At 34.2% G+C, this 25,841-nt stretch overlaps 1 protein-coding gene across 1 annotated transcript in view; it reads left to right on the forward strand.

Annotated features, from left to right (window-relative positions):
- LOC122751493 (sodium channel protein type 9 subunit alpha) overlaps positions 1–25,841 on the forward strand; it is a 211,277-nt gene that overhangs the window by 151,771 nt on the left and 33,665 nt on the right. The window contains exons 18-20 of the mRNA XM_043998561.1: positions 9,588–9,708; positions 20,041–20,195; positions 23,091–23,264. Coding sequence (XP_043854496.1) covers positions 9,588–9,708; positions 20,041–20,195; positions 23,091–23,264 — 450 coding nt within the window. The remainder of the gene's footprint in view (positions 1–9,587; positions 9,709–20,040; positions 20,196–23,090; positions 23,265–25,841) is intronic.

A 25,841-nucleotide genomic window follows, 5' to 3' on the forward strand; every position in this document is an offset into this window, starting at 1 on the left:
GGAGTACCTGAGTTCAAATCCGGCCTCAGACACTTAACACTTACTAACTGCGTGACCGTGGGCAAGTCACTTAACCCCAATTGCCTCACTAAAAAAAAAAATAGCCTGCAGGCCATTGTGACTGGACTGAAGAGTATATGGTTAGGAGTAATATATAAGAAGACTGGAAGGGTAGAGTGAGAAGAAATTAGGTTATGAAGGGTTTTGAGCACCAAATAAGATGGCATACTTTATTGGAAGCAACAGGGAGTCACTGGAGTTTTATTTTCAGAAGGTAACCTGGAGGGTAGCTAGGTGGTGCAGTAGATAAAGCACTGGCCTTAGATTCAGGAGAACCTGAGTTCAAATCCTATCTCAGACACTTGACACTTATTAACTGTGTGACCCTGGGCAAGTCATTTAACGCTCATTGTCCCACAAGGAAAAAAAAAAGAATCCTAAGAAGGTGACCTGGTTTGAGCTGCGATTTGGAATTTTAGAATTTAGCCCGGATTGTTGGGTTTTGTCCTTTAAGTATGATCAATTTTAAATGATTCATTGTTCTGAGTTTGAGAGAGGAAATAAGAGGTTTGGATTTATTTCACTGAATTTATTTCAAAATCTAGGGAGAAAGGATCTTTTCAGGGGAAGACAATTCACCTTTGACCTATTTATTCTCTGAAAAGTGAGCTGGCTAGAGTTAGTGATGGGCAAGAAAATTTGGTTTAGCATCATTTCAGTTTCTTTAATATCTATAATTACTATATTAAACCAAAATAAATGTAGTTATGTGACAAAAGCCACATGTAATTGAAATTCATGAAAAGAACACAATTCCTAATTTTTCTTTGAGAAATTCCAGAACAAGTACTCCAAGGGCTTTGATTTTTTGTTGGTTTTTTGGTTTTGGTTTTGAAAAAATAAGAACATTTACCAAGCCTGTTTTCATTGTTGTCTATAATATTCTATTTATGCTCTGAATAATAATAAAAATAATAATATCATAGCTTTGGAATGCATGTTACTAAATATTCTGATCTTGACTCCTTTGTTTGGGCAGTTAAATTCCTAATTAGTTTAATATAGATATTTTTGTATTATTGTTTTTAGGATCCCTGGAACAGACATCCCTGCTCCTTTTTTATATTTTGGTAACCAGGAACAAAAATGTATTCTCTTCTAATGAGAATAATTTATTAGTTTTTGCATTTCACATTTCTATTAATGTAATCCAACGTGCTCTCTCTCCCTCCCTCCCCTGTCTCCCTATCTTTCTCTCTCTGTCTCTCTGTCTCTCTGTCTGTCTGTCTGTCTGTCTGTCTCTCTCTCTCTCTCTCTCTCTCAATAGTACTGCATTACTACCTTATTTAGTGTGTTCATTTCCAAACATTTGGAAAATCTAGAGAATAATTCTTCATCTTCCATTACTAGCTTTTACTTTTTACTCATAAATATAATGCCATATTTAACTTTAAGCAAAGTTTGTCCAATCAGTTCTTCTACTCTTCTGAATCAAAAGATAGTTACTCTGGTGGATTATTCACAACTAATGTATATGAATAAAGTTAAAAAAATAGGAATACCCAAATTTTTAAAGATCTGGCGTGTTGTTAGCAGTCATTTTGGAAAGCATGAACCTGGTTTAAAGTTAAAGAAACAGTCACTGGGAAAAACTGTTTATTTCATTAATAATTATGATGAATATAAAATTTATTGATAGTGACTCCTTTTAGCAGCAAATACCACAGAGGAAGTATTGGACAGGAGAGAAAAGGAAGGAAATAAGCATTTATATAGCACCTGCTAGGCATCAGGCTCTGTGCTAAGTGCTTAACAAGTACCTCATTTATTTTCACAACAACCCTGTACTGTTATAATGCCTCAATTTACAATTGAGGAAACTGAAGCACAGAAAAGTTTAATGATTTGCCCAGAGTCTCACAGCTAGTAAGTATCTAAGACCAGATTTGAGCTCAGGTCTTCCTGACTCCAGGCCCAGCAATCTATGTATGCACTGTACCACCTCACTGCTTTGAAGGTTATAAAGTGTTGATTTAGAAGCAATATTTAGAAAATCTTATACTTATATTCATACGGTTCTCTTCTTGTATTACCAAGTGATGGCATTATATAATTTCTTAGCCTATTTCTTTTGTTTTCCTCTTGGGAATTGCTTTTTAACATTATGTTGAGTGGGTTTCAAATTACTTTTAAAGTTTTCTTCAAATACATAATAAGCAGCATTATCATATTTAGGTGTATAATATTCAGGCACATTACCTTCTCTTTTTTTCAGTCATCCTGAAATAATAATCTGATTCTAGAAGCTGACGCTCATACGACTACTTGTGTAACCTTCATTACCTTACATTCTTACTTCTCACAGGGGTAAAAAGCAAAGTGGATAAATCAAGGAAGCAGTTCTGGTGTTTTAAACCAGGCAGAGACAAATGTGACAACTTTTGCACAGGTTACCTAAAAAAAAATCATACCTATATGATATTTTTTTCAATGTCTCGTCTTGCATGCCAATAAGCTGAAATATATTCCTGCCAAGTCCATTGCAAAAAAGTAAAATTCCATAACCTGGATTGAGGCTCTTATCACAGCATGTTCTTGGGGCAGTGCATCATTTTTGTGATTCTCTTGCTGACAATTCTCTGATACATCTATGTAATATTTTGGCATCCTCAACTGCATGTTCAATCAGTTTTTATCATTTGGATTATAAAAGTGAGAAATTGAGAAGCCATTAAAACATCATTGAACTTGAAGACTTTTTCTAGTTTTTAAAAGACTATATTTAATATCACTTTTCCAATTTACATTCATTGAAATCTTGTATACAAAGCCAGACATCTTTGGGATTAAAAAAATTGAATTTGAATTCATCTTTTAAAGAATTTTCAACCAGAGAGTGTTATAACTTTCATTTTAGATAAAAAGGATTTGCATAATTGATATTTGAATCCTGATTCAGCTATCCAAAAAATGTAACTTAAATTCCAGCAGAGACAAGCTACAAATGAAATAATTTTAGGATTTTTTCTGGCTAAAAAATGAAATAATTTTAGGAATTTTTAACTGAATCTAGAAGAAGACATCTGGTTTCCTGAATCTAGCTAGATATTTTCAATGCAAAAATTATATAGAACTTTAAGTGCTCATTAAATTACTTTTCTCATAATAAGCTTTTCCTGGGGTTATCATCATTTTTCAGTTGAGGAAACTGAGGCTCAGCTAGTGCAAGGGACTTGCCCAGAATAATGTAACTAGGATATGTCAGAGGAGAAACTATGTGGAAGTTGCAAAGAATCAAATTTAGAGCTACCCAGAAGCAGAATGGCCTGCCTTCAGAGACAGTAGATTTTGCTACCTCAGAGATACTCAAGTAAAGACCCAAGTAACCATTTGTCATGCACGTTATAGCAGGCAGTTTCTTTGATAGCCACTGAAGCCATTATAACTCTGAAATTCTATGATGATTTAAATCTTCTGACCCCAAAACTAGCATCACAACTACCCTTTTTCAGAAAACTGTAGCAACAAAATATGTATACCATTTGTCCCAGGTGACAAAGTGAGTCACTGGTGGGGGATTTGAATATCTAAATGAAAGTCTTCACTTTCCACTAGATTCTCTTTATGAAGGAAAACAAGGATTCATGTAGTATTTCATATAGATATTTTACAATATGAGTTCCAATATCCCATTTTAATTTTGTCAAAATATTATTAATTTAGGTTGATAAGCATCAGTGAAAAAATACAAATTCAAAGTATAGTTTTATTATATTTCTCAATAAATTATCAAGTGCAATGAAAATTAATATGATGCCTCTGATAAACCTGTCTGGCATTTAATTATTACTGCAACTTTATAGAATCATCGCATATTTTTATGTTAAGACCACCTATAAATTATAGTCCTAGTTGTAATTTGAATGGTCATAATAAAAAGTGACATAGATCATTCTTCTCTTCTTAGTTTATCAGATTATTTTTTTGTCTTATATGTTTACTCTTTTTAAAGGTGAAGACTTGTCCTAAGATGTCTCAAAAAAAAAAAAAGCTTTAGACTTTACCAAAACTGGGGCAGCTAGGTGGTACAGTGCATAGAGCACCAGCCCTGGATTCAGAAGGACCTGAGTTCAAATCCGGCCTCAGACACTTGACACTTCCTAGCTGTATGACCCTGGGCAAGTCACTTAACCCTCATTTCCCCGCCCCCCCCCCAAAAAAACAAACCTTTACCAAAACTTTTGAGACACAATGAGTTTATATAACAGCTATAGAATACACATCCTAATTTGTGGAAGCTACTACAGATTTCTTTATATAATTCTGCTATAACATATAAATATGACAAAAAAACATAAATATTCAGTTTCAACCTTAGTAGACACTTTTTGGTATTTGAAAGATAATGGCTTTTTTCTTTAAAATAAGTTGTTCTTGAAAATATTTGTTTTATAATCCAGTTCATGACATCAATATAGCCTATCATTACTGTGACAGCTATATCACTACAATTCATTATGGAATGATGAAAGCAAAACTTATCCAAAGATTTATAATGGGCAAATAAAAATATCCTACATCAAATAGTGTTTTTTAATAATGAAAAGGTTTCTCTATTTACTTCTAACTCTTCCAATATATTTGCCTTTATATTTATCTATGCTAAAATCAAAATAACTTAGAGGCAGTATTCCATTAAAAAATAATTTATTTCTAAACTATAAAAAAATCACAGTTGGCTGGAACTTATTTAAAAAAATATATTGCAGATTCCACAAAAGCCTACCACAGAGTACTTCTATCAGGAAGTCAAGTGAAAAGAGGTCACTTTTCATTGACTTTGAAAAAGTTAAGCATCTTTGTCAGTGACAAGAAAGAATTTAAATCATCCATATTTATTTGGCCTTGTGTCTAATTTTAAGAAAATACTTTTGACTTGCTTACTAAATTACTTTAAGAAAACATGAATCCCATTTTTATGAAGGTCATTTGGCTAAGAATTTGGAAATTTTGTAAAACTTTGTGAATAGCTCTTTAAAATATTGCATTTATCATCAGCAAATTTAAAGCAAGTTTGACTTAATGGGTTTGGTAATAAAGCTTTTTAAGAGAAATTTCTTAAAAGTAACTTAAAGTTGGAAACACCAAAATGCCATGAATGTAGCTACCCATTTTTACATATCCAGATTTCTAACAATATGCAAAATAAAACAGAAAGTCTTTAACTAGAGTTTATCCTTTATTGTGCTTCAGATCATGGTCAAATTGGTCACTGTACCCATGTCATCCCCTGCCTTAATTTTACAACTCAGATTCCTATTTAAATTACTGAATTTTGACTCTATCCTGCCTTTGCTTAGTTCATCATCTTCTTGTCTTTATGTGATTAGTCTGATGGTTACTGTCATTTCCCCTTATGTCTCTGCCTATCATGTTATTTTCTGATTCAACCTTTTATTCACTGTACAAAAGTGACTGGGATAACTATTCTCCAGTCATGGTCAATTCAGGTGATATTTGTTGCAGCAGACCACTTTTATGCCAATATGGAAATGGTTTAGTTTCTCCAGGAATAACTTGGCCATTGGCCAAGATTGTATACTTTGTACCAATACTTAAATCAGGGTAATATTCTTAACATTATCTTCACTCTTTTCCATTCTGCCATCCTTACTGCCCAAGTGGTAAAGTGAAGAAAAGCGATTTAAAAGTAATTTCAAAAAATTAAATAGCACTGAGAGTTATTTTATATTTTTATTTGTTAAATAGATTAGTATAATTAAAAAATGATCATCTTGGGGACCAACCTTACAGTGATGAGCTTTTCTGAAATTAGTTACACTCATCCTCAAATAGGAGACATCATCTGTCACAGAGCCCAGACTAAAGACTTTTCTATTTTGATACAACCTGCCACCTTCCAGTAGTCCTCTGCTGTCATAGTCTGGGAAAACCCCAGTTAACCCCATATGGAGACGAAGCATCAGAAGCCTTTTGTGAGGGAAAGAAAATTGCTTCATTTGAGCATAATTTTCAGTTTCCTTCTTTGGTCTTTTGCATTTGTGATATAATTTGTATCATTACTTCATGTGTCTTCAAAAACCTCCATGCCTTCTTATCCCTGGTGATTCTTGTTCATGTTTTCTCATAAACCATTGAACCACATAACAGATTTGAAACTAAAAAAAGGACCTTAGAGATTAAATAGTTGAATCCCATAGTTTTAAAAATAAGGAAACGTATAGTTCAATAGATCACGTGGGATAATGTTTGCAAGGCACTTAGTAGGTACTTAATGCTTGTTCCCTTTTCTCCTTGATAGTAATTATGATGATGTCAGTGTGACCAGTGTACACACATTGAATATTTAATGTCATTAACAGGATTAACTTCTTTACTATGTGAAAACAAGTTGATTATTCATTATCAATATATTTCATAACACTCACGTAACAAAATAGTGAGCACTGAAAAAGATAGGATTAGGAATATCAGAATAAATAGTTCTTTTTCCTTATGCAATGTTCATAGTTCTACATATTTATTGAACTATTACTGTAATAAAAATTCATTTGGTGAAGTTTGTAATCTATTGTTGATTTTGACAAAGGAAGGGAAATTCATCATTTAAAAGTGCCTTTTAGCAGAATCAGTGCTGGGTGTAATACATTTTAATTAATAATAATTTTGACTTTGGGAAATACAGTTTTCATTCTAATAAATAGCATTAATGAATAGTCCTGACTGGCATCAGCTCTAATTCAAAGAAATTCCTACTATAATTAATTAAAATAATAAAACTTGACAAAAAATGTTTTCTTTAAATGTGGACAGTATCTAAAAAGAAATATATTTTACTCTCTCCCTCAATTATCTTAGGATATGTTATATTTGATGACATTTAATGAGAAGGGCAAGAATCCTCGAATCTACCTTTAAATTACTCAAGTCGGGGCAACTAGGTAGCACAGTGGATAGAGCACCAGCCCTGGATTCAGGAGGACCTGAGTTCAAATCCGCCCTCAGACACTTGACACTTACTAGCTGTGTGACCATGGGCAAGTCACTTAACCCCAATTGCCTCATCCCCCCCCAAAAAAAATTACTGAAGTCAAATTCATTAACCAGCATCCAAAAACTCCTCTATTAAAAAAATATGCTTACATCTCAAATGTGTGTGTGTGTGGGGGAGCATTATTTAAGCTGCCTGTGATTTAGCATCAGGGATTCTTTACCCTTTTTGTTTCTTAGACCTTTTTGATATTTTCATGAAGCCTATGAACTCCTCAGAATTACGTTTTACATGCATAAAAAAAATATATATATAGCATTACAAAGGAAACCAATTGCACTGACATAGTTACCAAAAAACTAAAAACACAAGTTTTTTGACCCTAGGTTAAAAACCCCTGGCTTAACAGAATATGTATATGAATGTTTATGTCTATATATGTATTGATATCTATTTATATACATATATTTATATATTCATCTGCATGTATATGTGTGTATGTGTCTCACCTCTGCTCTGATCCATTTGACAGCATATTTCCAGGGTCTAATGGTTTAGGAAAGGTATAATTCAGTCCCACCATACAGATACCTTTACATGCCTATGGTGATTTGCTTCACTGCAGAATGAGCAGTAATTTGTTCCTTTGCACAATCATGATTCTGTAGAAAATTTTCAAATGTATATGTGTATGTATATATACATATATGTACATATATGTAATTATTTTTGTTAAATTTATTTAATATTTTTAAAATCAGACTTTTTTTTTTCAAAAAATTCCCAGCACTTGGCACAGTGTCTGCATTATAAAAGGCACTTATCTGCTTGGTGACTGTTGACTAGTGACTTTTGCTTGGTTCCCTAAATCTTTGGGAAAGAGGGAAAAAGGCTCTAAAATCACTCAGTTTCTGTGTATTCCAGAATATTCATTCATGTAGCTCCTAGATTTTCATTTGCTTCTAAATTATGGATTCCTACAACATGCTAGACTCCTGTTATTGATCTCCCAAACCAGAGTACAACCACCTAGTGGGAATAATGCCTCTAATGCCTATCCTAAAATGATAAGTACCAGTACAACTGTTCTTCTGATGTGTCTGCTTCCATCATTCCTTCTTCATACAGGATTTTATCTGTGCAGTTTTTACTGATGCCATACTTGGTGTGATGATGATAGGCTAGCTAAAATATGCACTTAGAACTACTGTCTTTTAATATAGTATTTGCAAATGACCCTAAAATCCATCAAGAAATAAAAAAAAATTACAATCTAATGGCAAATAGTAAATTGCAGATTAGGTTCACCTAATGTAAAAGGTTTTTCTGATTCTGTTTGGGAGCCATAGTTAACACTTGATTTGAGATGCTCTAAAAATTAGTTATAATTTTCACTAGACAATCTTATGTGCCATACTTGCTGGTGCTTTTAAAATATTCATACATGCATGAGCAAATGAATAAGAATTAAAGTAGCTACTATTTTTCCTTTTATAAGAAGTAAATTAGAAAATTATATTTAAAAAAATCTTTCTATCCCTGCTAATATAATATAAGTATATATGATTTCTAACAAAAAGGTGGTTTTTAAATGTTCATTTAAGTTTAGGCATGATATAGGAGATGGAAAAAATTAACTGTCTCTTTGTCTTAGAGTTAATATGACCATAAGGAAATTAAGCTCATTATTCTCATATGTAAGTCTATCATGTTTGATTTCATTCAATCTTTGTTGCAGAGTTCACTCGCATGTGATGCTCAACTTAGTGTGTACAAACTAGTGTCTTGACTTTTTATGTAAATTATTTTTGTGTAACTGCTTTTAAATTTTAAAAAATGCTTTTAAATTTTATGCATCAAATAGATGATACTAGAAGAGAATTTAATTGGCCCTTTGAATTCTGATTTTAATGCTATTTTTGAAAAATTCTATCTTATATAATCCTATTATACATACCCTTTATATCAAAGAAGGAAGGATTAAAAATTGTTGGAATTTTCTTTTGCTTTCTTCTGCTGTATTTTTTTTCATTCTTAACTATTAAAAATTCCTTCTCTTATCACCAGCCGATCGAACTGAATTGAATTTTCAGTTAAAAGAGATAAAGGTAGTATGACAACTGGTGAAATGCTATGGATTTTACAATCTTGATGGTCCTAAAACCCATTTACTGTTGCTTTTTTAAATGCAATGAAAATTAGATCGTGGTAAGACAATGGACTTAAATACAATGCCTTTATACAGATAATATAGTGAAGATTTTATTTTTCTACTTAAAGGTAGTTTTAAGAAATAAAATGCATTACTATTTTTAATATATATATATATATATTTATTTTACAATGTTTATCCACAAAAATAGAAACCACACCAGGATGTGCATAGAAAGATGAAGCAATGACACATTGAAAGGTTTCTAAACCTTAATGTGTGCTTATATATTTCTATGGCCGCAATATTGTTGTGTTTTGCAAAATGTGTTGCATGCTTCTCAGTATGGTATTCTAAGAAACTTTGCTAAATTAATTATAAAATTATTTTTGTGGCTGGGTTTTTGTTTGTTTGGTTTTTTAGCGAGTAAACCGATCTAGCTCCTCTGAAGGCAGCACAATTGATAATGCTATCCCTGAGGACCAAGAAGAAGCCGTGGCTGAACCTGAAAATTCAGATGAGCCAGAGGCCTGTTTTACAGATGGTAAGAGGAAAACTGTTCATAGTGATTTTGCTATTGTTAATAGACTTCATTTTAAAAATAATGTTATGGATGAGACATTTTTTGTTGTTTATTTGTTTCAAAGTATCCTAGTAAAGGGAACTAATGAAAAAAATGCACAGAAAGGTGGGCTTGCTGTACCAAATTTGAAACTTTACTGATAAAGTGGTAGTCATCAAAACTATTTGGTACTGGCTAAGAAATAGAGTGTAGTATCAATGGAATAGGTTAGGCACAGGAGACACTAGTAAATTACTTTAGTAATGTACTGTTTGATAAACCCAAAGACTCCAGCTTCTGCAATAGGAACTCAGTATTTGACAAAAACTGCTGGGAAAACTGGAAGATAGTATGGCAGAAACTAGGCACAGATCAACATCTTACACCTTATACTAAAATAAAGTCAAAATGGGTACATGATTTAGACATAAAAGGTGATAACATAGGCAAATTAGGAGAGGAAGGAATAGTTTACCTCTCAGATTTATGGAAAGGAGAACAGTTTATGACAAAAGAAAAGAGAGAGAATATTATGAAATGCAAAGCATCCTAGTGCTTGAGAATGAAGGCTGGGTGATCACATGAGCAGGTATCTTAATTAAAACTGCAGAAGAGCAATGATTGGCCTTTCCAGGTGTTGTTTTCATTCATAATCAGATTAGCATTAGGTAACATACCCCTCACTTGTTGACTAATAGCTTTATTTATGAAACAATTGCTTGTAAGAAAAGTTGGCCATGAAAAAGCATAATTCTGCCTCACCCAAAAAGGGAAAAGAGTGATTAAACCTTGGAGGGTTTTTGGTTGTTTTTAACCAGATCATCTGAGACCTCTGGTTAACCAGACCCATTATCTGAGAGTTGGGCACTTTGGAAGGGAAGGGTCCTTATGACTTCATTTTTAAAAGAATTACCAATGTAGGTATTTCTGTCCCTACAGATTGACTTTGAAGTATTACAGAGTTGCCAGAGAAACTCTGGGATATTAACTAACTTATCTATAGTGACAAGACTAATGTTTGTTGTTTGATCATTTCTCTTGGCATAGATACTTGAGGGGTCTGCTATTTATTTCCTTCTCCAGCTCATTTTATAGATGAGGAACCAAGGCAAACTGGGTTAAGTGACAAAAGTACCTGAGGCCTGATTTGAACTCAGAAAAATGAGTTTTTCTGATTCTAAGCCCAGTGCTCTATCCACTGCACCACCTAGCTCCCCAAGAGGAAATGATTGAATATGAATCCTTTTATTTAACCTACCTAAGATAGCACTCCCCGCCTGCAATTTCCATCAAATGTTACAATTGGATTAACAAATCTGTGAAGAAAAATAAAGCCTGTGATCATATGGCTGCAAATAGAGGTGTGTCAGAATGTGCTATTGGAGTTTGGTCTAACAGGCAGTATGTGCAAGTACTTGTCTTGGCCCAAGGAAGCAGAGCATAGTGAATAGAGAGAAAGATGTAAGAGAATGATCTGAGTTCAAAATGCATCCACAAACATGTAATAGCTGTCATTATGAGCAGGTTGGGAAATATCTCTGAACCTTACTTTTCTCATCTGCTAATAATTCCTGAAATATGTACCTCACAGGTTTGCTCTGCAGTTCAAATAAGAGAATGTGTGAAAAGTACTTTATTGCTCATTTTTCAGTTGTGTCTGACTCTTTATGACCCCATTTGAGGTTTTCTTGGCAAAGATACTGGAGTGTTTTGCCACTTCCTTCTTTCTCTTCATCTGACAGAGGAGAAACTGAGGGAAATAGGGTTAAGTGACTTGCCTAGGGTCACACAGCTAGTACTGCATCTCCCTGACTCCAGGCCCAGTGCTCTATTCACTGTGCCACCTAGCTGCCCTAAAGTACTTTGCAAGCATTCAAACACCCCATACAGGTAGGCTCTGATTAGTGTAAACAGTGAATCCTGGGAAATGGTCCCAATAATTATTGCAAGTCATACTGCATTACTTCCATTGGGCTCCACTTCTCAAGAGTCATTATTTGTACTAATCATGACCCAGATGTATAACTATCAGCGTTAGTATGTATTGTTCTAGAGAAGATAGGAGATTGTGAAATCCCAATTCATATTGATTACCATAAATATGATCAATGGTCATGGATTGCATCTGAGTTACTAATTTGTCTTTATGATATCAGATGAAAGTCTGCACTACAGAGGCAAAGGTTAGAATCTAGAGTAATAGGGGCAACTAGGTGGCACAGTGGATAAGGTGCTGGCCCTGGATTCAGGAGTACCCGAGTTCAAATCTGGCCTCAGACACTTGACAGTTACTAGCTGTGTGACCCTGGGCAAGTCATTTAACCCCCATTGCCCCGCAAAAACAAACAAACAAACAAAAAAACCCAAAACCAGAATCTAGAGTAATGTACTGTCTTCCCTGAAGATCATGTTAATAATGCCTTTGTCATTCCTTGTATAAACCGTGTTTAGTATAGTGCCTGGCTTGTTGCTTGTTGATTTGCATGGCCCATCATCAATGGGATGTGAAATCTGAGTCATTTGAGAATAGACTTCATCTAGACTAGTCATACTTGTTAAAATCTGAAATAAAAAGGAAACTGAGGAGAAAGTTACAGAGCTATCTATGATTTAATTTGCAAAGCTAGTATTTGCATATCAAACTAGGTCACCTGACTCCTCAAAAGTCAGAGATAAGGAATGATTTGCAGAGATGGTTCTTATAACAAAAAAGAGGTATTGGAAAAAATGACAGAATTTTTTTTTTTAGTATAATTCAATGAACAAAGCAAGTCACCTAACTAAATATCTTCTCGCTAACTTTCTTAAGTCTATACCAAATGTCCTTTCCTCCAGGTAGTACCTTTTATAACCAGAAAGTGTACTGGGAAAGAGGAAATTATGGTTAATGTTTTCTACCACCACCACCTCCATTTTCCTTAGCAGAGTCCATCACTCAACTTAGGCTCTAAAGAAAAAAACCAGGCTTACCTATTAAGACTGGAAAAAATAACTTGGCCTCTGACTAATCTTTCTCCAACTGCTAAAAGGGGAACTTTGCCTTTTAAAAAAACCCTTTAATCTTATAATTATTTTATTCTTCTAAATTATCTGCTACTAAATGATAAAGTCTTCTCAATCTATTCACTAAATCTATAAGTAACCTAGATTTAAGAGACTAGCTATGTTAGTCTGGCTTAATTTAGGGCTAGTTCTTCCTAAAGAAGGGAGCTTAATTCTATAATCAAACTGAAAATAAATCAAAGTAATAAAAAAGAGCTGATTTCTTTTTTATACTCCCTTACCCGACATCTTTGTTAAACATCTTGATATAATTGTAAATATCAGGGATGCTTATGACCATAGAAAAGAGCAAAACTAACTGACCTATATAAACATGTGAGAATATTATTATCAGGGGCCCCCTGCTGATAATAATATTCTCACAAACACAAACTATATTCTAGCACCCTAATATTTTGCCTTGTGTATTTTCAATAATGATGATGAAAAGTCAGGTTCATTTATTACCTTGCCTACTCCGTGTGTTTTTTAGGATATTTATATAGTAGCAAAATAATTAGAAGATAAAGTTATATTCAGGTTATTATAAAATACTTCAATTTCCTGAGCAGTAAAATGAGGGTATTAGACTAAATGATCTTGATTATTCCTGCTAGTTTTAAATTCTATGAAAATGTGAAGGGATTTTATTTTAGGTAAATCTTTTTTGCATATTTCATTTTACTGGAAAAGTGGTAGAACTAATCATTATGAGCTACCTACAATTTTCTACTTGCTCTTCCATCATTATATGGAAAAGATAGCATTTGCCCTCTAGAACAGAGATCATTAAGCCTTTTGCAATGTCAGCACACTTTGCATTAAATAAAATTTGCAGAGTTCTGGAAAAAAATCTTTCTAAATCACTTTAAAAATGCTGACCACTAACACTACCAAATTGATATAATGTTCATTTAAAATGTAAAAAAAAATTAAGAACAGTGTTATTATGGCTCTAATATGTTCATATACATCTTAGAAGAAGATGAATATTCAGTATTAATAAGTATTTTATAACTGGGAACACTAGAATAAAATACAAGATCCTCTGTTTGGCAACCAAAGCCCCTTCCATGAACTTTACATGCCAGTTCAACTGGCCAGCCAGATGTTCACTTTACCCGGAGTTTCATCTATGTTCATACCTTTTCACAAGTTACCTTCACTCCTCACCCCCCCTCCATGCCCGGAATAAACCCGCTCTTCATCTTCACCTCTAAGAATCCCTAGCTCCCTTTAAGGACCACTTCAAGTACCCCTTATCCCCATAACTGTTAACATTCTTTCCCTTAACCTTACTTTATTTGTGTGCATATTTTTCCTCTAATGTAACACAATCTCCTTGAAGATAACTATTTCATTTTTGCCATTGAATATCCAATGCCTAAACTAACAAGTGGGACATAGTGTTTAATAGATGATGGCTAATTTGTCATTTGAACCCACTATAAGGGATGAGGTCATCTAATGACGTTGAAGAAAAAGAAATGAACGGGAGTCAGGACAGAGCCTTGGGTCATGCCCACAGTTTGGGACAAGGGGCAACAAATAGATGATGTTCTAACAAAAGAGTCTGAGGAGTGTCCAGATAGAAGGAAAAAAACCAAATTAAAACAGTATCGATATTTAAGAAAAAAAACCCAGGCAGTATTCTGAGAAGTACATTGTCAAATGCTCCAGAGTTATCAAACAGAATTAAATCTGACAAAGGGACATTAGGTTGAGCAATTTAGATAGAAAAGATTTGTGCAAGAATTGTTCCTGTTCTCTTGGAGCATATAATCTGTAGGGAATAAGATGCAGTCATAAAATTAATTCACAATGTTATGATAAACACATTAGAGAGTAAAAAAACTCCTCCTATGTGTGGTCCAAATGGGAAGGCCTCTCTGTCTTCTTATAGATAGAACCTTTCTTCTTTGATCTCCATCCAGCACTGGTAGGAACCTTCCTTTTGCCTATTACTTACCAAAGGCATTCCTGTGGTCTATTTTATGATAACCTCCTCCTGACATTCACTGACATACTTTTACCTTTATTTCCAAGGAACAATTACTTCTTTTAGGCCAACATCATTTATTCAACAAACATTTGATGAATATTGATATTTAAAGCACATTTTTGAAGTACTGTAAGGAACACTAACACTAAGATACAGTCTCTGCTTTTATGAACCTTAAAGGGAGAGGAGATATTACTCAAATAACAGTAATAAAACAAAAAGTTCGGTTGGGTACCAATTAGTTCAGTTCAGATAAGGGAGTGAGCACTTACAGTGGTGAGCTCAGGAAAGACTTCATGGATGTTATAGATTCTAAGCTATGCTGAAGCTATGTGATATATATATATATATATATATATATATATATATATATATATATATATATATATAAATATATATATATATATATGCGCACTGATATATATGGATTTTTATATCACCTCTTCCTTATGACTCCTCTCTGTAAACATACATTCTTATACTTCTAATTAGCACTTTCAATCTAGTTCTTTCACCATCCATTGTTTTCATTAATTTTTCAGTTCATACCAGCCTCTACAGCTATCATTACAACAATATAGATATAACCTAAGCAGAATATGTGTACTATCATTTTCTTTATATAATATATGAACACAAATAGGCTATTGATAAGACACATTGGTAGGGACATGGATATTTTTTGTTACCAATAAATGAATAAATTCAGATTCAAACAAATGTCTTAAGTACCTAGTACATAAAAGGTCTTGGATAATAATCCTTTGTATTAAAAAATCCTTTGTAGTTTCAAAATGCTTTAGTGTTTTTAGGGCATTTCAACATGTGTTAAGACATTACATCTTAATATAAAGCATTTTGCACCACAACTCAACTGTATTAACTGCACATAAATACTATAACTACATGTTGGGAAGGTAATTCCAATCTAAATGATTTGATACCACTTCCTAAATTATTTTTAATACTCAGAAACTTCTCATGATACAACTAATTCAAATAATTAAATATCTATTACTTGAATTTGTTTTTTTAATCACTGGATTTGACAGGTTTTTTAAATTTTAAGTATGATTTTAGAACTTGACATTTATTGTGTTGCCAGTGAATAGTTCTTTATTTTCATTTATGCTTTTGCATAATGTGCACATTGTTAGAATATTTAAAAAAAACAACTGAGACTTTAGTTAAAAATGACGAAAGATGGGGACAGCTAGGTGGCACAGTGGATAAAGCACTGGCCCTGGAATAAGGAGTACCTGAGTTCAAATCCGACCTCAGATGCTTGACACTTACTAGCTGTGTGACCCTGGGCAAGTCACTTAACCCCAATTGCCTCACCAAAAAAAAAAATGATGAAAGATGATATAGTCATTATGTAATACATCATCAGAACAACCTAATGAAGTTACCCAAGAGAAATTGTTGTTGTTTTTTTTCCCCTTTGGTACTCATTAAAGTGTGTGAGAGGCTCTCTGTTATGTTTACATTTATTTAATAGCTTTGTATAAAAGAAGGCTTGATAGCATTGCTAACCATGTAGGTTCAAATTCTCTTAGGATTTACTTTTGTATATAAATCAGCCAAAGTGGCTGAGTATTCTGGTCCCACAAGGAGAGAATGAAACTCTCTAAAGTGAAATAAACCCAGAGGGCAATATTTATGAGCCTTCATCATATGAAAAGTTTTCTTACTTTTCTAATTGGGATATGTATAGGGGAGGTGAAAAGGAGCAAAGTTGCGTGTGTGCTTTGATTATAGGATCAAGCAATACATATTTTCTCCATTTGAATCCCAACAATACTTCGGGGTCTTGTGATTATATGTGTAAGATCCTCCTCCCTGATTAAAACTATCTTTACATGTAACGGGAAAAAAATAAAATACTTTATTAAAAAAAAAAACCTCATGTAGAACTTACTACATATGTCTTAAAAAATTACGTAGAACTTTGAGAGGCAAAGTTATCTGCTCATGATCACATTGCTAGTTTCAGAGGCAGGATTTGGTCTTCCTGACTCCAGGTGTAGCAGCCTATTCAATATATTACATTGCTGAAACCTGGAAGGACTTTCATGAACTGATGATGAGTGAGATGAGCAGAACCAGAAGAACATTGTACACAGTATCATACACATTGTGTGTTGATCAACTGTAATGGACTAGATTCTTCTCACCAGTGCAATGGTACAGGAGAGTTCTAGGGGACTCATGATAGAAGGGGATCTCCAAATCCAGAAAAAAAAAAAAAGAACTGTGGAGTATAGATGTATGTGTGTGTATATATATATGTGTGTGTGTGTGTGTGTGTGTGTATACATATATACACACACATATATATGTATACATACACACACACATACATATATATATAACCTATATCAGATTATCTGCTGTCGAGGGGAGGGAGGGAGAAAAATCTGAAATTGGAAAGCTTGTATAAACAAATGTTGAGAACTATCTTTACGTGTAATTGGAAAAAAATAAAATACTTTTATCGGAAAAAATATATTACATTGTCTCTCAAGTAAACAAATATTAGTCTTTTTTAAAAAAATAAACATAATGATTTTCTTCTATGGCAATTACATTTAAAAAATATAACTAACCCTTTACATGAGCTTTTTTATATTTAAGTAGAATTAATATAAGTACAAAGAGCTAAGATACTGTGAAATCTAATCATATTTTCTTCTCATCTCTATACATGCCTTGGTAGACAAAATTTCTAGCTTATGATTACCCTTCAGTACTGACTAGTTATTTTTTAACTGATGATTTTTTTTAATTAAGTTTTTTTTTGAAGAAAATATTAGGATCATTGTTTTGTATTTATTTTTCTTGGTAATTTTAATTATTATTAACTTCATTTAAGTAATATATTTTCTAATAATCCCTCTTATTTACTTTTTCTATTGTCTTTGTAATTTTTCTAGAATTCATGGAGGGAAATATTTTAGGGTTATAATTAAATATTTGTTTATACCTTTTTGACAGAGACTTTCAAGACCCAAAGGACCCAGTTTTACCCAGTTTATTTTGAGAGATATTCTATTCTTTTGGCTCACATCACCTACCCAAGAGACTTGGGAGACTATATACTTGGTACTTTCCAGTATGCTGAGACCAACTTCCTGCTTACAAGCACATCATTTACAATATTACAGATGTATTTTATCCTTTTCTTTCTTTTTTTTTTTTTTTTAGTGAGGCAATTGGGGTTAAGTGACTTGCCCAGGGTCACACAGCTAGTAAGTGTTAAGTGTCTGAGGCCGGATTTGAACCTGGGTACTCCTTACTCCAGGGCCGGTACTCTATCCACTGCGCCACCTAGCTGCCCTGATGTATTTTATCCTAGGTGAAATAGTCACTTGAAGATTTTTGAGAAGTGAAGTGACATGGTTAGACCTTTGGATTAGGAAGATTATTTTGAAAGTGCTTGAATTGAGGGGTTTGAGAAATAGATGTTATCACAAGATCAGTTTCACCTCACTTCCCCTCTCAACTCTTTAAGCACAAATGCGCTCAAAATTGCTGATTTAGTGATAACCCGGTTGCCATACCAGAAGAATGAGACAATCCATTTTAAAAAATAGCTAGCTGAAACCTAATTTATTGAAATGAAATCTGCAGGTACCTTTAACTATCCCTAGGTCTGTCAGAAAGAAAAAAGAACACAGCTACTGAAAATGGGTCCTTGACATTTCCAACAAGAGGACATGTTCTGCCAGGCCTGCAGATCTCCTAGCTTAGTATCCACTGCTGATTCCACTTGTGTATCTTATAGTGGATAGCAGCAGCTGGGCCACTGGGTCCAAGAAGAAAGTAGCAGCCCAGTGCAGTGGAAACTTGTAGATTTTCCTCAGTTTCCCATGTGGACTTTGACATTCCCCATGGTTTTCCCCCCCTCTCAGTCTAGTTTTGGACTTTCTAGCATTTTAATTGGTAAAAAGACGAGTTGTCATTTTCTCTTCAATTTTCAAATGTAGGTTTTTTTAGCTTTTAATAGTATAACTAGTTACTGTATTTATTCCAGAGTCAAAAGGTCCAAATCTCTTCATGGATGGATATTTTCTATATAGCTACAGGTTCTTAGGATTGTACACAAGGGACCTCATTGGTCATGAATGCAAGGGTGGCAAAAAGCAAAATGAACAAATCCAAATGAACAGTACAATTAGGCCTGACTTAATATGTTACTTAAATCTCCTGAACTAAGTCTAAAGGTTAACATGTGTTAACACGGCAGATTAACAGGGGCACAGTGGATATAGCACCAGGCCTGCAGTCAGAAAGACATCTTTGTGACTTCAAATCTGGCCTCAGACACTAGCTGTCTGACTCTTGGCAAGTCACAACCCAATTTGTCTTGCTTTTTTCATCTATAAAATGCACAGGAGAAGGAAATGGCAAACCGCTCCAGGATCTTTGCAAAACAAACAAAAAAAAACCTCAAATGCAGTCACCAAGAGTCAGACATGACTGAAAAATAACTGAAAAAAAGCAGATTAACATTTACTGAGTGTTTTTTTTTAGTTCTTCCTGTATTGAGGCTCTCACATCTATAGATGGATCTAGAGGCAAGTACAGAGGCCTGATAAAAAGGCAACTGCTATAGCTCTGTGGAGGATAAATAGGGGGATAGAAAGATTGGAAGCAGAGAGGACAGTTAGAGGCTTTTAGAGTGGTCTAGGTGAGATTCGTTGGAGGCTTGCATGAAGATGGTAGTTAATACAGTGAAGAGAGTGGCACTGATGGGAGAGATGGAAAATGTCTATTATGGTTTTCCATAATGCAGTCAAGTTCCAGTTTCCTTCCAGCTCCAAAGATTTTCTCTTTTTCTTCAAGGTCTGAAGCTTTTTTGAAAAAACAGAGCAACAAACTAATCCCCTCTAATCTCCATAGTAATGAGTAGATATTACTGAAAATCCACAGCCAGTCCTGTGAGGGGGATTGAGGGGATAGCAGTATTTCCACTGACTTCTGGATTGAGCTGAGTAATAAAAGCACTGATCCTTCCTACTTTATAATGTGGAAATATCTCCTGGAGGAAGAAATGCAACTTACCCTCACGTGTGTGTTACGCTATGCAGTGCTTTTCCTTAGTCTACTGGAATACTGACCTTATAATGTGGCTAGTTTTATGTGAAGATGTTTGTATTCAACAGTATTTTAGAAATATAATGGGGAACAAGAAAGCAATGGTGAGTATATGAAGCACTTATTTTTATCTTTCACATTCTTTCTTCACGAAAATTCCATTCTTCTAGGTTGTGTACGAAGGTTCCCATGCTGTCAAGTTAGTGTAGAATCTGGCAAAGGAAAAATTTGGTGGAACATGAGGAAGACCTGCTACAGAATAGTAGAACACAATTGGTTTGAGAGTTTTATTGTCCTCATGATCCTTCTCAGCAGTGGTGCTTTGGTAAGTGATGCATTATGTACATGAAAACATTTGATTTAATAAGAATTTAAGTGATGCAGAAAATCATTGCAAATTACTGTTTTCACCAGAATTAAAGTATAGGTTCTCCCCGAGTTATAGAAATCCAAATTAAAAATATGTGCAAAATTAAAAACAGCACACCATATAGAGAACAAGGTATTCCCATAGCTGTGCTCCTTTCTGCTAAGTCCCTTCCCAAACTGAGCAACAGTCACTGGCCCCTCTGCAGCAAGATGCAAGACATTTTCCAAACCATTGTGTTTTCTTTACATCACCTAACCTGAAAAGTATTTCATTTAGGAATAATATTATAAACGCATAATACAAGGAGCTGAGCATTGATTTGACTCAGAGGATCTGGGTTGAAACCTTTCCTCAGACTCTACCACTTATCTGCCTTTAAACGTGGTATCCTCATGCATAAAATGAGGTATTTAACCTGGATGGCCTTTGAAATCCCTTCCAAATCAAGATCTATGATCCTATAATCTTGTGATTAAATGGGGTTCACTTCACAGGCTAGATTTTAGAAAACTATATAATCCACACTGTTGTTGATAAATTATTAATTGCCATGAGTATGGTACACAGCAAAGAGACACAGTCACTCCACCAGTGTCATTGGATAAGGGACTCAGGAGAGGTCTGAACCAGGAGGAAGGTGATTCTTTTGGACTTCCAGGTGGGAAGGGGAAATATATGGTCCTGAAAGAGTAGCTGTAACTTGAGACAAACTCTTGTAATTGTAAAGGCTTCCATTGGATAGTTTAAATTATTTTTTAAAGTTTATCCTGGGGCAGATAGCTGACTCAGTGGATAGAGTACTGGCCCTTGATTCAGGAAGACCTGAGTTCAAATCCAACCTCAGATCCTTGACACTTACTAGCTGTGTGACCCAGGGCAAGTCTCTTAACCCCAATTGCCTCAACCCCCCCCAAAAAAAAGTTTATCCCTATAATAATCCTAAATCTGTTGCCCTGTAACTTGAACTCAGTTGTTCTAGTTCTGTCCTCTGGAGAAACAAAACATTACTTTAAACACTTGAAAGAAGTTATCTTGCTCCATCTTCAAAACAAATCTTCTGATAAATAACCCTTGTTCCCTCAAACATCATTATTTAATATAATTTCCAGATATTTAACTGTCTTTTCTTCCTCTCAAGATGCTCTGTACTTTTTCATTAACTCTCTTAAAATGTTATACCAAGAAGTGAATGGAAAACTCTAGATTACTCATGAATATGAATAGTACAAAGTACCAAACAGCTATTTCTTTACTTGATGTGTACAGTATACTTTTTTAAAAATCTAAGCTGTTATTTAGATTTTTAAAAATATCTTTATCTTATCATGGGCTTATGTGAAGTTTATGACCAATTAAAGCTTGCAGGATCTTTTTTCATATTCATTACTTCATTTAGTCAGGCATTCCCCATCCAGTTGTTACTGTTGTTTGGTCATTTCAATCATGTCTGACTCTTCATGACCCCATTTGGGGTTTGCTTGGAAAAGAAACTGGTGTAGTTTGCTTAGTCCTTCTCTAGGTCATTTTTACAGATGAGGAAACTGAAGCAAACAGGGTTAAGTGACTTACCCAGGGTCACACAGCTAGTAAGTGTTTGAGGTCAGATTTTAACTCAGGAAAATTACTTTTCCTGACTCCAGTCCTGGTGCTCTATCTACCTAACTGCTTCCTCCACACACCCCCCCCCCCCAATCTAGCAGTTATGTGCATAATTTTCTTAACCTAAATATAGGATGTTATAATATCCCTGTTAAATTTCATTATGTTGGTTTCAGTCTATCAATCTAGCCTGTTGAGATTATTCTGACTGGATTCCTCAGGAATACTAGTTAATTCACAGAACTTTAAGTAATTTTTCCACAGAACCATAAAAAGAATACTGAATGAAACCTGGGTTTAAGTAGTCTCAGTAAAGTACAATTCAAAGGCATATTCTTGGACCATCATATTTTATTAACAGAAGTATATTCAAAACATATTACTAATGTCAATTGCATGGATGCATTTTATAAGCTCTTTTTTTTGCAGGGCAATGGGGGTTAAGTGACTTGCCCAGGGTCACAAAGCTAGTAAGTGTCAAGTGTCTGAGGCCGGATTTGACCTCAGGGTCTGCTGAATCCAGGGCTGGTGCTTTATCCACTGTGCCACCTAGATACCCCCGTATTGTGTGGATTTTTGAAGTAAAGATGCTCTCATGATTGATTTTCTTGTGCTTCTTCAATAAATGATAAGCACAACTTATATCTGTATACTTTGCAATGGCATTATTAATAATGTCCAGTATACGTAGACCATTGAGGAGAGAACTTAATTTGTAGTTTTTCATAGGTCAAATAAAAGTTTGCTCTTTACATACTTTTTGTTAATTTTTGTTAAATTTTCATCAGGTTTTATAGTAGCAACCATTATTATAATTTTTATTCTAAAACTTTACAAAATTATTCTGTTTACACTCCACAGCTTGGAAGGATTGAGACTTTTTAATACTGAAATTCAGGGAAGTGTTATTTCCCTTTGAAAGCAAGAAATTGATGTGGATGAAAAATTTATTTAAGATTCACAATAAGGTGCTCTTCATTCGATGTCAATATAGCATAGATATACCAGGAATTTTTGGTGCCCATATCCATGCTCTCTCAGACTCATGGATATGTGTGTGTAAGATGACAAACTAGAAGCAAGGGGATTTTCTGTGTCTGTGAAAGAGAACAAAAACTAGTTCATGTGAAATTGTATTCTTAGTCTTAGTATCACCATCTAATCTACAGAAACTAATTTTCTTTCTCATTCTTACTCCAAATCATGCCTCAGTATTAAATATCATTGAAATTTGGATTTCTTCCCCCACAGGCTTTTGAAGATATCTACATTGAACAGAGAAAGACCATTAGGACTGTACTGGAGTATGCTGACAAGATTTTCACTTATGTCTTCATTCTGGAAATGCTTCTAAAATGGGTAGCATATGGTTATAAAACATATTTTACTAATGCCTGGTGCTGGCTGGACTTCTTGATTGTTGATGTACGTATTTTTAAATAATTTCTTACAGAGGTTTCTGGTGCCTCCAGAATTCATTATTTTAAAAAGTATTTTCATAATGGCTGGAATAATGTGGTCAGAAATACTAAAATACATTTTACTGAATACACATTTGCATGCTATTTTAGATTGAAAGATAACTTTGTTTTCTAAATGTATATGCATATTATACCATTATGAAAACCATCATAATGATAATGATGATTGCTGGGATTTGATAGCTAATAAGTAATTTATACAGTGATTCAAGGTTTGAAAACCATTCTACACATGTTCTCACTTGAGGATATATTATACATTATACATATGTTCATAGCAACCCTCTAAGGAGTAGTGTTAGTATTATCCCCATTTTACTCCTGTGGAAACTGAGGCTTAGTCTGTGACTTGCCTAGTGTCACACAGCTAATAAGTATCTGAGGTAGGATTTAAACTCAAACCATCCTCACTCCAAGTCTAGCACATTCTCTGCTAGCTACCTTCTTGCCTTGCACTTGATTTAGTTATCTTGAATATGTCTTATTCTGTTTTTGGAAATATTTGTCTCCTGGTATATTTATGTAGATCCTGCCATCATATTTAAATAGGAATGGAGATTTATTTTCTTTCTTATATCCTTCTTTAAAACACTTCAGAGCAACAAGAAAAAAGCATTATATATGTATATACATATAGTTGTATATATGTACATATACATATATATATATACACAGATTGTGTATATATGCATATGTGTGTATAAACACAGAGAGACAGTTAACCAGTAGCTACATTCTAAAATTAGGCATGTGTATGTACTATATTCATATACATATCACTTTTTGCTTATATATGGGGATGTGTGCATGCAATGTACGTATTCATGCATGTATGTGTGTATGTCGGCTTTTAGGGAGTAGTGTCCGGTATATATACAAATATCACATACAAATAATTTTAGAATTTAGCCACTAGTTGATCATACCAAACATATTACAGTAGGGAAACAAAGGGATATCTCACAATGTTATTAAACATTTTTAGATAAACATGTACAACCCTATATAATATATTGAACTATAAAATGAAAAATACCTCAGATTAATATAAATTAAGGAATCATAACTATAGTGAAGAATTTTTTTCTATTTTAGCTTCTCTATAAGTGACACATTTGTACACATGTATTGTGAAAATAATAGCCAGAGGAATATGATCTACTTTAATAGGTTTTTCTGATTTCCTTCTTCTAGAAGTCTAATTTTTAACACATATTAATGGTGGCACGATATCTTGATTTTTTATGAGTTCCATCTTGAAAAATCTTTTGGCTAGAGATAATAAACCTTTATGTTCTACAGTGAGTGCTAATGGTACTTATAATTACTTACCTCTTATAAAAACCTATCCCATATGTTGAGAAGCATTAGAGTAAAGTGGAAAGAGTTCTTGGAGGTCAGGGTACCTCAGTTCAAATATCAGCTCTGTCATTTATCATCTATGTAACCATGGATCTCAAAGCCTCAGTTCCTCATTTGTAAAATGGGTGACCCTATCTATGAATGCAATACACTAGGTGGTCTTAGGTCTCTTTTTAATATCTTCTTCATAATCAGATTGCAGCCTTTTTTTCTGTTTTAGCATTAATTACTTAAGTACCAAACCAGATGACCCTGCCTCCAAAGCAGAATTCATCAAACATTTATTAAGCACAAATCTTCCCTCAAAAGCTTGTATTCTAGCTGGAGATTAAGGATACATAGGGAAGGAAGGAAGGAAGGAAGGAAGGAAGGAAGGAAGGAAGGAAGGAAGGAAGGAAGGAAGGAAGGAAGGAAGGAAGGAAGGAAGGAAGGAAGGAGAGAAGTGTCTAAAAGGAATGCTAACAAAGTGCTACAAGATTCTTGGGGAGGGAGAGATCATTTCCAGTTGGGAAGATCAGGATAAGGATTACATGAAGGATATGGTGTTTAGGAATTAAAAGATGAGTAGGAGAAGGAAACAGAGCATCTAGTAGCTGAAGACAGCAAAAATAAAGTCATGTGCATTAGAAAGGTCATACAGTTTGGTGGGAGAATGGAGCACTCACAGGAGAGTAGTATAAGAGAATAATATGTTGTGGTCACCTTATGGAGGGCCTTGAATGTCAAACAAAGCAGCTTGGCTTTTATTTGGAAGTGGCTAGGAAATCATTGGAAGTTCTGGAATAAGGGAGTGACACAGCCAGTTCTATTAGGAAAAATCAGCTAGTAATTAGTATGAAGGATAGATTTAATGAGTTATGGACAGAAATGGAGAACCAGGTTAAGGAACTACCTTGTACATGAGGTAATGAGGATATTCGATTTAGGGAGGTAGCAATGGGAACAGCCAGCAGAAGATGTGCACAAGATATTATGGAGAGGTGAAATAGGAAGGATGTGCATGCCCAGTGGGTGAGTCAGGGCTAGGGACCAGCCTGCCTACTTATCCAGAATTTGAAAGTGGTTTTCCACTTACACACTTTCTCCATTAAAGTTGTTTAAAATTTTAGTTTTTCTTTTGGAGACAATCAGGGGGGCAGCTGGGTGGCACAGTGGATAG

This window comes from Dromiciops gliroides, chromosome 3 (genome assembly GCF_019393635.1).
Source record: "Dromiciops gliroides isolate mDroGli1 chromosome 3, mDroGli1.pri, whole genome shotgun sequence".
Classification (NCBI taxonomy): domain Eukaryota; kingdom Metazoa; phylum Chordata; class Mammalia; order Microbiotheria; family Microbiotheriidae; genus Dromiciops; species Dromiciops gliroides.